This window comes from Rhinoraja longicauda, chromosome 42, assembly GCF_053455715.1.
Source record: "Rhinoraja longicauda isolate Sanriku21f chromosome 42, sRhiLon1.1, whole genome shotgun sequence".
Taxonomy (NCBI): Eukaryota; Metazoa; Chordata; class Chondrichthyes; order Rajiformes; family Arhynchobatidae; genus Rhinoraja; species Rhinoraja longicauda.
In genome coordinates, this window is record NC_135994.1 from 3,646,226 (window position 1) to 3,661,953 (window position 15,728).

General features: G+C 41.3%; 1 protein-coding gene across 13 annotated transcripts in view; it reads right to left on the reverse strand.

Moving 5' to 3' along the window:
• Positions 1 to 15,728, reverse strand: part of kmt2d (lysine (K)-specific methyltransferase 2D) — a 144,865-nt gene that overhangs the window by 4,823 nt on the left and 124,314 nt on the right. For all 13 annotated transcript variants that reach the window (XM_078431613.1, XM_078431623.1, XM_078431612.1 and 10 more), the window contains 10 exons: positions 14,064 to 14,206; positions 13,651 to 13,792; positions 12,577 to 12,710; positions 10,491 to 11,586; positions 8,508 to 8,644; positions 6,908 to 7,038; positions 5,970 to 6,138; positions 5,001 to 5,117; positions 3,777 to 3,850; positions 2,849 to 2,957 (listed from right to left, as the gene is read on the reverse strand). In XM_078431613.1, the coding sequence (XP_078287739.1) occupies positions 2,849 to 2,957; positions 3,777 to 3,850; positions 5,001 to 5,117; positions 5,970 to 6,138; positions 6,908 to 7,038; positions 8,508 to 8,644; positions 10,491 to 11,586; positions 12,577 to 12,710; positions 13,651 to 13,792; positions 14,064 to 14,206 (2,252 nt within the window). The remainder of the gene's footprint in view (positions 1 to 2,848; positions 2,958 to 3,776; positions 3,851 to 5,000; positions 5,118 to 5,969; positions 6,139 to 6,907; positions 7,039 to 8,507; positions 8,645 to 10,490; positions 11,587 to 12,576; positions 12,711 to 13,650; positions 13,793 to 14,063; positions 14,207 to 15,728) is intronic.

The following is a 15,728-nucleotide window of genomic DNA, read 5'->3' on the forward strand; positions in this document are numbered from 1 at the left end:
GGGACGAGCTGTCTGTCCGTGGGCGTGGGGAAGAGAGTGGAAGTTTTGTTGCCTCCATCACAGTGAAGGGGTGTTTGGAGTCACTGTGATGGACGTTTGTGTTGGGGTCGTGTGTCTTGTGTTCTTTTTTCTTTTTTTTGTGTGACTGCTATGTAATTTCGTTCGGTACCTTGGTACCGAATGACAAATAAAACTCTGTATTGGATAGGTTGGGTGAGTGGGCAGAAGCATGGCAGATGCAGTATAATGTGGATAAATGTGAGGTTATCCACTTTGGTGGCAAGAACAGGAAGGGAGATTATTGTCTGAATGGTGTCAGATTAGGAAAAGGGGAGGTGCAACGAGACCTGGGTGTTCTTGTACATCAGTCACTGAAGGTAAGCATGCAGGTACAGCAGGCAGTGAAGAAAGCTAATGGCATGTTGGCCTTCATTGCGAGAGGATTTGAGTTTAGGAGCAAGGAGGTCCTACTGCAGTTGTACAGGGCCCCGTGAGACCGCACCTGGAGTAGTGTGTAATTTTGGTCCCCTAATTTGAGGAAGGACATTATTGCTATTGAGGGAGTGCAGCGTAGGTTCACCAGGTTAATTCCCGGGATGGCGGGACTGACGTATGATGAAAGAATGGGTCGACTGGGCTTGTATTTGCTGGAATTTAGAAGGATGAGGGGATCTTATATATAAACATATAAAATTATTAGAGGATTGGACAGGGTAGATGCCGGAAAAATGTTCCCGATGTTGGGGAAATCCAGAACCAGGGGTCACAGTTTAAGAATAAGGGGTAGGCCATTTGGGACTGAGATGAGGAAAAACCTTTTCACCCAAATTTTCGTGAAACTGTGGAATTCTCTGCCACAGAAGGCAGTGGAGACCAATTCACTGGATGTTTTCAAGAGAGGGTTAGATTTAGCTCTTAGGGCTAAGGGAATCAAGGGATTTGGGGAAAAATCCAGAACGGGGTACTGATTTTGGATGATCAGCCATGATCATATTGAATGGCGGTGCTGGCTCAAAGAGCTGAATGGCCTACTCCTGCACCTATTTTCTATGTTTCTATGCTGCCTGACCCGCTGAGGTACTCCAGCACGTTGTATCTTTTTTTGCAAACTCGTATCTGCAATTAATTGTTTCTACATCTCTGCGTTTTCTCACTTACTTTTCTACCTACCTGTGCATTCAACAGATTTAACAACCACACCTTCACTTCCTTCATCCAAGTTATATAAATTACAAACACTTTGGCCCCAGCACTGAATGCTATATATGGCACACCCACTTTTAAAATCATATCAATCAGTAAAAAGGCCTATTTGTATCTATTCCCGGTTCCTGTTAGCCAGGATATTTTCATATCCATGCAAATATGAAACCTCCTGCACCAGGATGTTTTATCTTCCCGTAATGCAGCACCCTCTGGAAAATTAAGTACAGTAGACCCACCATTTTCTTTTTATCTACATTATTTATTTTGAGATAACTAAACTGGTGTTCAGCTGATGTATTTTTGATTATGTGGTTATTAAATTATACAGCCTCCCAATTTATTACAAATCAATAACTTTAAAGGGGAAAATATATTTTAAATGATCTCAGACACTGAAATATACAACAATAAATCTTTTCACTTATGTTGCCTATCTCTATAACATTTATGTTTTTTAGAATGAAACTTAGTGCTAGCTGAAATGCAGATCATGCTTGTGCTATTTTTTATTTGAAATGAATGGAATATTTTTATAATGCAGCATACACACCGATGAGCCAAAACATCATGACCATTGACAGGTGAAGTGAATAACATTATCTTGTTACAATGGCACCTGTCAAAGGGTGGGATATATTAGGCAGCAAGTGAACAGTCAGTTCTTGAAGTTGATGTGTTGGATGCAGGAGAAATGGGCAGGAGTAAAGACCTGAGCGACTTTGACAAGTGCCAAATTGTTATGGCCAAACAACTGGGTCAGAGCATCTCTGAAACGGCAAGGCTTGTGGGGTGCTCCCGGTCAGCAGTGGTGAGTACCTACCGACAGTGGTCTGAGGAGGGACAAACCACAAACCGGTGACAGGGTGTTGGGCGCCCAAGGCTCATCGATGCGCGAGGGCAACGAAGGCTATCCCGTCTGGTCCGAACCGACAGAAGGTCTACTGTGGCACAAGTCACAGAAATTTTTTAAATGGTGGTCACGGGAGGAATGTGTCCCAATACACAGTGCATCGCACCCTGCTGTGTATGGGGCTGCACACGGAGGACCAACAGCATATTAGGCAGGTGGTCATAATGTTGTGGCTCATCAGGTCATAATATTTTGGCTCATAAGTGTATTTTACAGCTTTGAACATATATCTCGAGGAAATGTTACATGGACAGTTAGTGGGTGGTGACCAGAAATACCCAGAGGCTTAGGCAAGCCGTTTCATAATAATCTATTAGTTCTATGTGCTAAATAATAATCCATACTCAGGGCTGTAAACATGTCAGAAAATAGAATTCATCTCAAGGACAACAGATTTTCTTAAAACATTACGTCCACCTGGTCTGTCTGAAGAAGGACCCTGATTCAAAATGTCACCTGTACCATTTTCTCCAGCGATGCTTCCTGGTCCACTGAGTTACTCCAGCATTTTGTGCCTATTTTTGGTATAAACCGCCATCTGCAGTTCCTTTTTATTATCTCTATTTAGTTATCTATTATGTAAAATTTTGGATTAAGCTAGCAACACACAAGGAATGAAGTAAGCAAACTTACTCTTGGGCTTGCTAATAAACCTCAGATTAGCATCGGTGTGAACAGTGCATTTCTTGTATTATTTCTTATCTTTCTTTTCCTCTTCTTTTAACAACTTACCTCTTCACCTTTTGGAATTCGCCTGCTTGAGATAATAATTATTTTGTCCTCCTTGTCAAAGGTCACAACCTCTGCCACACAGTTAGGGGCACAGGAATGATTGATATATCTGCACAGTAGAATTTTTTTTTTCCCCGAGAAAAGAGAAAAGCAGTCAGTCAACAACACAAAAGTACATATACAAAAAAATAAATAAATTATAATACAATCATGGTTTAGCACATTTCAAAACATAAAAAGCAATATCACAAGTCCAACAATTAGTAAAGTTACTTCCAGTACTGATGCATACTGGGCTGTAAATACATTTTGAGTAGAATGCAAAACAAAGCTGTCAATGTAGTAATAAAACTTTTATAAGAATTAATCCCAAATATGCTGTTTATAAAAAACAATATTACTTTCCTTACTAATCAGCAACGAAATAAGGCTCCTTGTCAAAAGTCACAACCTCTGTCACACATTGAGAGGCACAGGTTATAGCAGGGGTCTGATCCTGAAAGGTGTTCGTGACCCGAACAGTTTGCAAGTGGGAAATGAGGTTGCAAGGCTTAGTTCCTACACGGCAGAAGGTGCCCGCAGCATTGCAGCAGTGGGGCAAACCCACCCTGTTGCTGTCCTGAACGCTCTTTTGTATGTATGGGCAGTACACAAGTCGGGCTGGGAAAGATCTGCACATCTATCTAACACTTGCAACCACCATTTTATATCAGACTTTGCAGGATCACCCTTCTGATGAGATAACTTAGACGTGGATGTCCTCATTTTCTTAGATGCAAAGGCTGTATGGATGAGGACAGCAAAAAAAACAGGGTAGAGCTCCCAAGAGAATAATAAAAATCAGACTCTTTGCTTGTTAATCACTGAAGTTACCAAATTCCATATTTCATAACGCCTGCTGATGTCATCCCACCAGAAAGTCACCTACCTGGCTGGGCCTCCAGTTAAAGTAGCATCAATCACATGCTCATTATTAATCCGAAACATATAAACACCTCGATTCTGAAGAAAAAGCAGAAACAATCCTTAGCTTCCTATCCACTTCTCTTCCACCCTTTGAACATTTTTATAACTTTGGAATGCTCAATTTTACACTGTTAATGTAATTCCATCCTTCAGATCATAGTTGGTGTAAACTTGAGTCGAAGTAGCTCCAATGTTAGTTACAAAACTTAACGTGAGAAACTGCCACTATGTCAACAGTAAAGGAAGGAGCATAGAAATCTGCGTTCTTTGTACCATTCTACTGATGCAGCAGTATTTCATAACGTCACCCATTCCTTCTCTCCAGAGATGTTGCCTGTCCCGCTGAGTTACCCCAGCATTTTGTGTCTATCTTTGGTGTAAACAAGCATCTGTAGTTCCTTCCTATACATACGATCTCACCCTGATCTTCAAAGGTGATAAAGGAAGATCAGAAAAAATGCTGATGAATTTAAAACTTGTTTGATGGCCACAAAACAAGTCACCTCACTCCAAAGAGTTTAATAATAAATTTGGAATAACAAAGAGTGCAACCTTTGTCATCTAAGAATGAGATAAGAGTTGGTCTTGGCATCATGTTTGGCACAGACATTGTGGGCCGAAGAGCCTGTTCTTGTGCTGAACTCTTCTATGTTCTAAATAATCCTTCACAAGTGGCTTTTAAATATTGAGCTTTTCTTTCCTCAGAGAACATTTAAACTGAGCAGGGTGCTTCAGTTTCCTCCCACACTCCAAAGACGTGCAGGTTTGTAGGTTAATTGGCTTGGTACAAGTGTAAATTGTCCCTACTGTGCGTAGGATAGTGTTAGTGTGCAGGGATCGCTGGTCGGTACGGACCCGATCGCTGGTCGGTACGGACTTTTTTTTCGTTTGGAGATACAGCACGGAAACAGGCCGAATCTCCAAACTAAAAAAAAAATCAGCAAAACTACGACTAAGAATTACATTACAGGAATAAACACGAGCAGGGTAACACAAAAACTGACGGCATTAGAATGGAAAAGTAATATGCCTGACAATCTTTTCATTTTAAATTTGAAACTAAATTTGACTTGATAGCATAACAATTAAGGTGTTAAAATGAATCAGCCTTATCAATAAATTAGCTTACTAATAATTGTGTTTGAAGCAGTATACAACATAACACGCAGATGCGGCTAATCCATACCTGAGTCTCATATAATTTCTCCCTGCGATTTGCAACCTCATTGCGAATGATTGTCCCAATATATTCAATCACCATTGTGTGCTTCTCAAGGTCTTTGGCTGCATAGAGACCCAGACCCTATAGAACATGGGGAAAAAAAAGTGAGTGGTACAAATATTGAAATTAATTCCATCAATACTAAGAACTCTAAATACTAAGGCGGCACAGTGGCGCAGCGGTAAAGTTGCTGCCTTACAGCGAATGCAGCGCCGGAGACTCATGTTCGATCAGGCGCCGTCAGTACGGAGTTTGTACGTTCTCCCCGTGACCTGCGTGGGTTTCCTCCCACACTCCAAAGACGTACAGGTATGTAGGTTAATTGACTGGGTAAATGTAAAAATTATCCCTAGTGTGTGTAAGATAGTGTTAATGTGCGGGGATCGCTGGGCGGCGCGGACTCGGTGGGCCGAAGGGCCTGTTTCCGCGCTGTATCTCTAAATCTAAACTGTGAAGGGTTCATTATTGGTAGCTGGAGGCCTCGAAGTTTAACCAATGAACATATCATTGAAGCTCAATATTGAGATATATGCAAACTGAAGTATGTTATACCATCACAATTCACCAATATTATAAGAGCAGAAATGGGCTATAAATTTCAATACGTGAGAAATATTTTAACGTACTGTTTGGTGTGTAGAATTTTATAGCAAACACAGAAAACTGTAAACACAAGAACATATGCCGGCAGAAAAACAGCCAAGAATCTAGAATAAAAGCTAATGTACAAACATATGAAGAGATCGTTAAAATTATGGTTATGCAAGTGTGAAATTGTCCTCTGGGGACAATTCTCAATTAAAATCTTCTCTTCACTGACCACTTTTTGGCTGGAGGATACCAAACACAAATAGTAACGAAATGAAATAGAACTTTGATTCCAGAGCACACAATTTGTTTAACTAGCATTTCTCATCTTGGTGTTAAACTCACTTGTATTCGAGATCGAGCCAGGTAAACGTTATTTTTCCATTCAGTTTTCAGTCTGCGGTATTGAGAAGATTTGGAGTGGACAAACTGCTTGCTGTAGGGAGTGTTAATTTCTCCAGTTACTGTACTCTGAAATGCTTTTGATGTGCTGGTACTGTTCAAGGTGTGTGGCCTTTTATGGAGATAGAAAAGAGTATTTATAATTGGACAATTATATCCTGCAATTCGTAAAATTACACCTGCTATTTTTAATAACAAAAAGAGACTTTGCACAAGCAAAGCTTTTAGATCTTCAGAGACATCCTCATGAGCTGAACTAAAGACATTTTGGGCCATCAGTGCTCTCTAAGCATTAGAATTCTGCATAGAACTTCGAACAGCACTGTTCAGGTACACATCCTTTGTGCTCCGTCCAATAATGCCAAATTAAACTAATACCTCCCTGAATATAATCCATATCCCTCCATTCCTTGCATATCCACGTGCCTATCTAAAAGGCTCTTAAATCCCACTAGTGTATCTGTCTCACCACCAGCCCAGGGGGCATGTTCCAGACACCCATCATCCTCTGTACAAAACCTCCCTCCCCCCCCCCCCCCGCCCCCCCCACCCACCCCCCGCCCTCCCCCACCCACCTCCACTCTATGCACCTTTCATTATTCTGCAAGTTTCAATAGACCCCCCCCCCCATCCGTCTAAATTTCAGCGAGTCGAGGCCCAAAGCATATGTTAACCCTGTCATCCTGGGATCATTTCCGTAAACCTCCTCTGGACTCCACCTCCGCCAGCACATCCCTCCTCAGGGATGTTGTCTCATCCTGAGGAACATCTCCTCAGATGTTGTCCATAGTAGTTTAAACCTCACAACATAGATCACTTTGTTATACTTGTTCTTGTCTGCAGCACTGTCGTTAGCGGTAATTGACTTTCTCTATGCTTACCGTTTGTAGTGAGTCATAATCTTTGGTTCAGAACGGGCACAGCCTGTTGGATTAACAGCTAGTGGGAGCTCCATAAGTGGGTGCCGACCATACCGGAATATGTAGTTCTGACAACTCTCTACGCCCGGCAACTAAAAGTAAACAAAATTAATTCACTAAATAATGTTATTGTTTTTAAAACATTAAAAAACTCTTGAGCCGAGCGAATGCCAATTTTTGCCAACATTAAATTACTTTGCTTATCCAGAAAGAGCAAAATTCAGAAAACAACTTTACCACTCCACTCAACCCAAAACTGTGCATCTGACACAATGATAGAGGAGCCAAAATCTCTTGGACTTCAATAAGTCAAATGAAACCATTCCCTTCAGTCCTCCACCAGAGTCTCAGGTTGATAGTTTACATCTTTCAAACTCACACATAAATCAGGAGCAGAAGCAAGCCACCCATCCTCCAAAAACTCCCATGTGATTGTAACCTCAACTCTGCACTCCAACACATCCTGGCAACCTATCACCCCCATGCTATCAAATATTTATGCCACCTCGGCCTTAAAAATATTAACATTGCCTCCATTGCTGTTGCGAAGAGAGTTCCAAAGACTAATGCCTCTCAGAGAAAATGTATTCACCTCTTTTCTGTCTAATATAAGCAACTCCAATTTTTAAACACCAGTTCTGGATTCTCAAACAAGAGGACACATCTTCTCCACAGCCACCGTGTCAAGACCTTTGAAGTTTTAATCAAGCCCCCTTTCAATTTTCCAAACTTCATCGATACAAACCTAACCTGTCGAGCTTTCTCTCAGAAGACAACCTGCCCATTCCAGGTATCAATCAGTTTTGTTCAGCTCAAGCCCACCTCATCCAATGCTTTGGTTCCCCATTAGACCGAGAAGGAGCGGAGCAACTAATAGGAAGATTGCTAGACAATTCAGAGAGTTACTCCCAGAGAATGGCACCAGAAGGTTACTCGATGGCAAGAGCGACAACTATCTGAACTTCCAGGGCTCTGCTTGTAAGATACCATGATTCACTGCTCTCCTATGAACTATCGCAAGATTATGCACTGTTATTACCAAATAATGGACAATCTTGCATTGTTTACTAACTTCCACCGAAAACAATGGTTTCACCATTTCTGCCCTGCCCTGCTTCATCCTACCCCAGCTCCAAATCACTCTCAATCAACAATTCTCTGCCTCAGCACATAACATTTGTGTTGCTGGATTTTACACACCTCTATATCTACTTACATACATAAAACTATTTCTATCTGAATAGCTATTTTTAAAGCAAAAACCTTGACCAGTCTACAAGTGACTACTGGATATATTCACAGTGCATATCTGCTCCATTTTGGACATCCCGTTTCAGGACTACAACACATCACCATCCTTCATATATTCCCTCCCCATCTTTCTCCTTATTTACCCATCATTTCTGATGACATTTATTAGTCTCTACAGTGGAGGGGAGGCACAGTAGCCCATCTAAGTAGAGATTTAACAGATTTTTACATTACATGCTGAACCAATAATAAGCACTTCAAGAACTTGCATTTGGAGGTACTTCTTTATTTGGGGCTTATCTTTTCTTACCGATTCTGCGATCCTCAGGATAGCGTGGATAGTCAGACCAAACATATCCTCTCCTTTAATATAATCAGGAAAAAGTCTCAGCATGTCTGCTTCTCTCCGCAGCCGCACAATCGGTTCAAGAATTCTGTTCCAAACTCCTGAGAAATGAGAGGAAGTAGAAAATACACGCCGGTTATTTACAAGTTATGGTTCAACAGCTTAAGTACCAAAAACACTCAGTTCCAAATGTATAACTTTCCAACCCAAGTCCCTGCCCTCAAAGTCCAGTTACTTTCTCCTTTTGCCTGCAAATGAACAAACTCTTGATCTGTCGACCTAACTTTTTCCTTATATTGGCCACAGTTGTTCTTAGCTGGCCATAAGGTAACGTGGGAGAGCATGGCCATGTGCACTAAAGCATATCCCACTGGAAATTGGAGGAACAGCACCTCATATTTCACCTGGGCAGCTTGCAGCCCAGTGGTATGAACATTGACTTCTCCAACTTTAGATTGTTCCTCTGTCCCTCTCTTCCCCTCCCCCTTCCCAGATCTCCCACTGTCTTCCTGTCTCCACCTGTATCCTTCCTTTGTCCCGCCCCCCTGACATCAGTCTGAAGAAGGGTCTCGACCCGAAACGTCGCCCATTCCTTCTCTCCCGAGATGCTGCCTGACCTGCTGAGTTACTCCAGCATTTTGTGAATAAATACCTTCGATTTGTACCAGCATCTGCAGTCATTTTCTTATATAAAGCATATCAACAGATCAGCAGTACAATATACAGAGGTATTAGATGCACCTTTCCATTATGCTGAATGTACCACAGATATCTGTCCAGTCTGCTATGAAACGTCAGCTGACCACACATGGCAATAATGGAAATTATGAGCAGCATTTGAAAATTGAACCGAATAATGCATTTTTAACATTAACCGAATAATAATTTCTGTAGATCACAATCATAAAAACAGGACAGAATACAAGGTTGTCATTTGACACATTGCATCTGCACCAGTGTGCTTAAAGAGCATTACAATTAATAAATATAACTAGGAATAAACAATTCCAACACTATACATTTAAGAGCGAAAGCCAACTACATAAATTGCTCTAAAGCTACACAGGATGAGATACTAAAATTTAAAATAACACAAGTGGGAGAGGAAGTATTGCATTCAAAGTGATATGGCATGTTTCACAAAATTATTTTAAGAGGCAGGCTTCCTGTTGAGATTTTTGGAGTTAAGGATTGGATGGGGCCATCAAGTATTTCTAAACTGCGGCAACTACTCTAAGGAAGCATGCAGGTACAGCAGGCAATGGAATGTTGGCCTTCATAACAAGAGGAGTTGAGTGTAGGAGCAAAGAGGTCCTTCTGCAGTTGTACAGGGCCCTAGTGAGACCGCACCTGGAGTACTGTGTGCAGTTTTGGTCTCCAAATTTGAGGAAGGATATTCTTGCTATTGAGGGCGTGCAGCATAGGTTTACTCGGTTAATTCTCGGAATGATGGGACTGTCATATGTTGAAAGACTGGAGCGACTAGGCTTGTATACACTGGAATATAGGATGAGAGGGGATCTTATCGAAACGTATAAGATTATTAAGGGGTTGGACATGTTAGAGGCAGGAAACATGTTCCCAATGTTGGGGGAGTCCAGACCCAGGGGCCACAGTTTAAGAATAAGGGGTAGGCCATTTAGAACGGAGATGAGGAAAAACTTTTTCAGTCAGAGAGTTGTGAATCTATGGAATTCTCTGCCTCAGAAGGCAGTGGAGGCCAATTCTCTGAATGCATTCAAGAGAGAGCTAGATAGAGCTCTTAAGGATAGCGGAGTCAGGGGGTATGGGAAGAGGGCAGGAACGGGGTACTGATTGTGAATGATCAGCCGTGATCACCTTGAATGGCGGTGCTGGCTCGAAGGGCCGAATGGCCTACTCCTGCACCTATTGTCTATAATATTTTAGCTCAATATTCATTCTGAACATGATTTGGTTATATTTTACCTTGTGGGGTCCAATCAGTAACAATCAAATCCTCATGTCCTTGTTCAATAATCTGGACATCAAACTCAGGTTTTCCATTAGTATCATTGATGGTGCAATGGTAGCAACAACGCCTGTTAGTGTATCGCATACTCCAATAAATGCGAGTCGCTTCAAATCCAATTGGATAAAGAGCTGTTACACTGTGGAATTCCTGCATCTGATGGGGGAGCAACTGGCCGATGGTATGAAAAATCAGCCCGCCAACCCTGAACATATGGCTGCGTTTGCCACGCTGCACAATGCTGGCGATCTGCTTCACCTCATCTCTCTGAATGTAGACGCGGCGGTAAACGGCAAAGAAACGAATTTCCTGTTCATTTGTTCCTTTCAATTTATGTTGACTGCAGAGCATGGTCTTGTCCTTAAAAAACATGCACCGGGCACGGATCGCACAAGCAAAATGGTAGGTGTTTGGGCACCGAACCCGATGGCAACCTGTAGTGGCACCGGTCGTTTGACAAAAAGCACACTTTGTGGTGAGTCCCCTGTGGAAAGCCACTTCCACATTTATCAGTGCCCCTGCCTGAGTCTCATAAACTTCAGAGGACCACAATGCACAGTTTAGATGGACCCACAAATCCAAATCCAGATTCAACAGTCTTGCTGGCCCATCTGTTGGGCCATCACCATCTTCATGACAGAAACAGCACCTCCGCGTGTCCTTGGGCATGGGGTCTGGTTTTAATGATGTCCCCAGCTTCTGAATGAGTTCTTCAATTTCATGTTGTGAGACATGTTTAAATTTCCCTTTATGAAATATGAGTTTAAACTCCAAACGCTTCCAACGGATTCCTCGCCATCTCTTCATCAGTGGTTGAGGTTCTTCAAACTGCTTTTCATCCAGTGGGTGAGGATGCTTGATCTTTGGTGATTCAATTGATGGATCAGGCTTGCTTGACTCTGCTGGGGTTCCAGGTGATGATATACTTGGGGACGAGAGTGGAGAACTCTCTGGCTGGATTATGGGAAGCTGGTGAACATCGAGTATAGACATATTATTGCTATAATGATGCACCACAATTCTTTCCTTGGTTGGACATTCCGAGGAAGTTTCCTAAAGAGAGAATAGCAATAGAAGCCATTATGTTTTGAAATAGCACAAGTCACCAATATATTGAAAACAACAATCGGTTTCTCACTTTAAAAAAGTGTCATTCAAAACCTTTTGCACAGCGACTCCCCAGCAACACTGGTTTCAGCCAATTTCCATTCCCCAATGCATCGATTTGAAAATTCTTGACCTTATCTGGTAGTCTCTCCAGTTTGCTCTTCCATACCTCTACAACCTCTTCCTACTCTAGCCAAGCTCACATTGCTAACTGCCTTCTGCCAAGGGCTGTCTTTTATGTTTGCAGGCCAATTAAATACTTAAGTTCAGTCACAAGTGTAAACATCAAGTACAAGAAACGCACCAGCCAATCTTTGTACACTAAGTTCCTAAAAACATCAATGATAGGACCAGGTAATTAGTTTTAGCGACGTTGAATGAAGGACATTGTGGATAGCACCTTTAATTTGTCTACATCCCCAAGACAACACATTAGGTATCTGTTTAATATGTAATCTGAAAGATCTGCCACAGTAGAGTGTAGCACTGAATCAGTACGGCATTAAAGTGATACGTATATTTTTCAATTCACAACTCTGGAGTCAGAATTGAAAGCTTTCCGACTACCAAGATTGCTACCAGCCGAGTCATGGATGTCACTGAAAACGTGAACGCTTTCTTACTTTTCTACTGTTCTCAAAGTGTGTTTGAAAATCATGTTTGTGTACCAACCAAATTTCATTTAGTAGTTTGGTGTCTTGACCATCAACCACTGTGACGTGTTAGTGGATTAAAGTTGAGGAACATTTGACTAAATGATCAATCTAGCTGTCAATGATATCATCGTATACAATTGTCAAGATAACTCCGAGTTCTTAAGCAAACTCCAAGAAATCAGGGATTTCAATAACCATTGCTAGTCATACTTAATATCCCTCTCCCCATCGAAATGTACCCCAATAGCCACATGCTCTTCAGCTGGGAGTATACACATACCGGTGTGGCACTTGCCATGTCTTCCCCTGGTTTCTTAAGGGCAGAGCCTGGTAACGTGACATCATACTGCTTGAACCAATGATGTTTTTCCAACACCAGTTTCTCCAAATCCTCTGAATCTTCTTTGGAGCCTACTAAAAAAAGAATCAAAACGTCAACATTATCAGCTCGCAAGGAAAACGGTGCTAGCTTTGGTAATTCGGAAGTATGTACGACTGTTGTTACTGTTTTATATTAAGAGTTAAGGAGTACTGCTCAAATGGAGGAAACGTCTTTGGGGCAGCACAGTGATGCAGCTAATAAAACTGTTAAGTCACAGCTCCAGTAACCCAGGTTCAATCCTGACCTTGGGTGCTATCAAAGTGGAGGACGCATTTTCTCTCTGCAACCTTGTGTTTCCTCCTCGAGTTTAGGGTTTCGAGTTTCTTCCCACATCCCAAAAGATATGCGGGTTGGTAGATTAACTGGATTGCTCTGTGAGCTGGCATAGACTTGATGGGCTGAAATAGCCTCCTCTCTATTGCAAGGAAATATATATGGAAACTTCAACAAGAGTTGGGTCAAGTGGCCTGATTGTTGTAATTTCTGTATAATTCAATGAGTGACGTATGATGAAATATATATTTAAATAGTGTTTGGGATGGGTGGTGTTTGGGGACAACCTTGCTTTGTGGGGTTAATTAAACAGAACCAAGAATATAATAGGCAGTCTATGATGTATGATGAATCCAACAGTCTTTTTTCATTACTTTAAATGTTAACAAACCAAAATTGACAACAAACAATATAGATGACCATCTATTTTGAATGCTGAGCTATTAGTGAAATCAGATACGTGCCAAAACCCCATCTGTGGAAAACATAGGATGTCAAGAGCCAATTTACGACTCCAAAGTTAGTTTAAAAAAGTCAGTCGATTTGCTCACTTGAATAGAAATGACCAGAGTACCACAACTGATCATGGTTTGGTACTTTTCGTTTGTGGAGCAGAGGATTCATTATCCATGGGAAATATCTAATTCCTAGCGATGGAAACAAATTGCTTAGTTTTGAAAAGGTCAAAGTTACGCATACCTTGATCAGGGGCTTCCAACGGGGATTTTTTCCCACCTGGCAGGAAAGACCGTGAACTGTCTGGAACAGCCGCAACTTCGTAGGATCCCGGGATCTTCATTTGGAGCAACTGAGCAAGAACTGTCATCATTCTATTTATATCCTATAACAAATAGTTATTGAAATATTAAAGACATGAAACCCAGTTTGCTCCATTCCTAATCTTGTTTCTTTGTACCTATATCTTCATCTCAAAGACGTGTTTGTTCAGTGTCAATGTGCACAGAATTTGCATTACATTTTGTACGATGTCTACCTGTGGTAAACAGGAGACCATTTAATGATTCTGTGCGATACGATTTTCTAATGACACCGGCTGCCATGAACCAAACACCCAAGAACGAGACCAGAATAGGTTAAAATTATTTATTTACCTTGGCAACAGTCCCTGAGACAGTGAGTGTGACTGCAACCTGGTTTCCTTTGCCACTCTTCCATGGACCAGAGAAAGGTGCGTCCTTCTCAGTATTTTCGACAAATGGTTCTGTATTTACAAATGGCTTTGTATCAGGAAATACTAAAGAGAAACAAGTATTTGAAAAGGACAAATTAGTAATTCAGAATTGAAATGTGGACTTAGCAAGACATTAAATAATACCACAGTGCTTGTTCTTTTTCCTTAAAACTACAAAATTAACCTAAAATGCTGTATTTACTTATTTGAATAGAAGTATCATCTACATATTGCATTAGCAAGTCCAAGTTTAAAGACAGTTTGATGACAATGCAATGCTGGTTTGATGTGATGGAAATTACAATAGACAATAGGTGCAGGAGTAGGCCATTCGAGCCAGCACCACCATTCAATGTGATCATGGCTGATCATTCTCAATCAGTACCCTGTTCCTGCCTTCTCCCCATACCCCCTGACTCCGCTATCCTTAAGAGCTCTATCTAGCTCTCTCTTGAATACATTCAGAGAATTGGCCTCCACTGCCTTCTGAGGCAGAGAATTCCACAGATTTACAACGCTCTGAAAAAGTTTTTCCTCATCGCTGTTCTAAATGGCCACCCTCCTGGAGTAGAAAGTCAATGTTTTTTGGTAGAAGTCCCTTTTCTTTGACCTGAAAGAATAACTTTCTCTTTGTGAGGATTAAGGAAACCGTTGCAATATAGAGTTCTTGGGAGGGAGAATATGGCAGCAAAATCAACAAATGGGCAATTTTGGATTGAAATGAGCAAAAAAAAGCCAATAACATTAATGAGAGAATACTGCAAGCTCTCCAAACAGTAAAGAGTAAATATATAGACAATGTTCGTAAGTGCAAGAAGATACAGCAGTAACAGTAACTTGACTTTAACTAGACCAGCAGCAGAGGATTAAAGAAGGTGCAGAATCCTTGAAATGAATTCAAGAGAATGTTTTTAAAAAAGTATTTCACAAACTGATCAAGAGGGGGCAGTACAGGACTTTGTTTCAAGGATTTAACTGGACAAAGGGGAAAATGTTGGGCAGTGGGAAAATAATTTGGAGACAGCAATCATAATTTGGTTAGATTTACCAAAGTGACAGAAAATAAGGTAAACCAGATGGAGAGAAAAAAATCTACCAGAATGAGATATGAGCTGGTGAATAAATGGACGATAATCTGCGACTTGAAGGGAAATCAGTATCATGAGTTGAAGGCATTCAATAAGATGAAAGTTCAGACTACATATTTTCCCCACTAAAATAGGGGGGATTCCCAAACCAGAACGTTAAGGAACATACAGGGTTGGAAATGGCATTAAAAGGCAAGTCAATGACAAATATCAAGTGCTCAACATTGTAGAAAATAGGTGCAGGGCAAAACATGCAGGGATAAAATTAGAAAGGTACTAGACCAAGTGGACCCGTTGGGCTCAAACCTCTCCTGCATTGGTCCAGCACCCTGTCCTCTCCCCTCTCTCCTCAACCCCCCCCCCCCCTCCCTTCTCCCCCCTCCTCCTCCCCTCCCTTTAAACTTTAAAATGTGAATAACTTAAAAAATATAACACCGATTTCAATAAAACTACTTGCATTATCACTAAAGTGACAATGGTGAGTAAGGTGGGCCTAA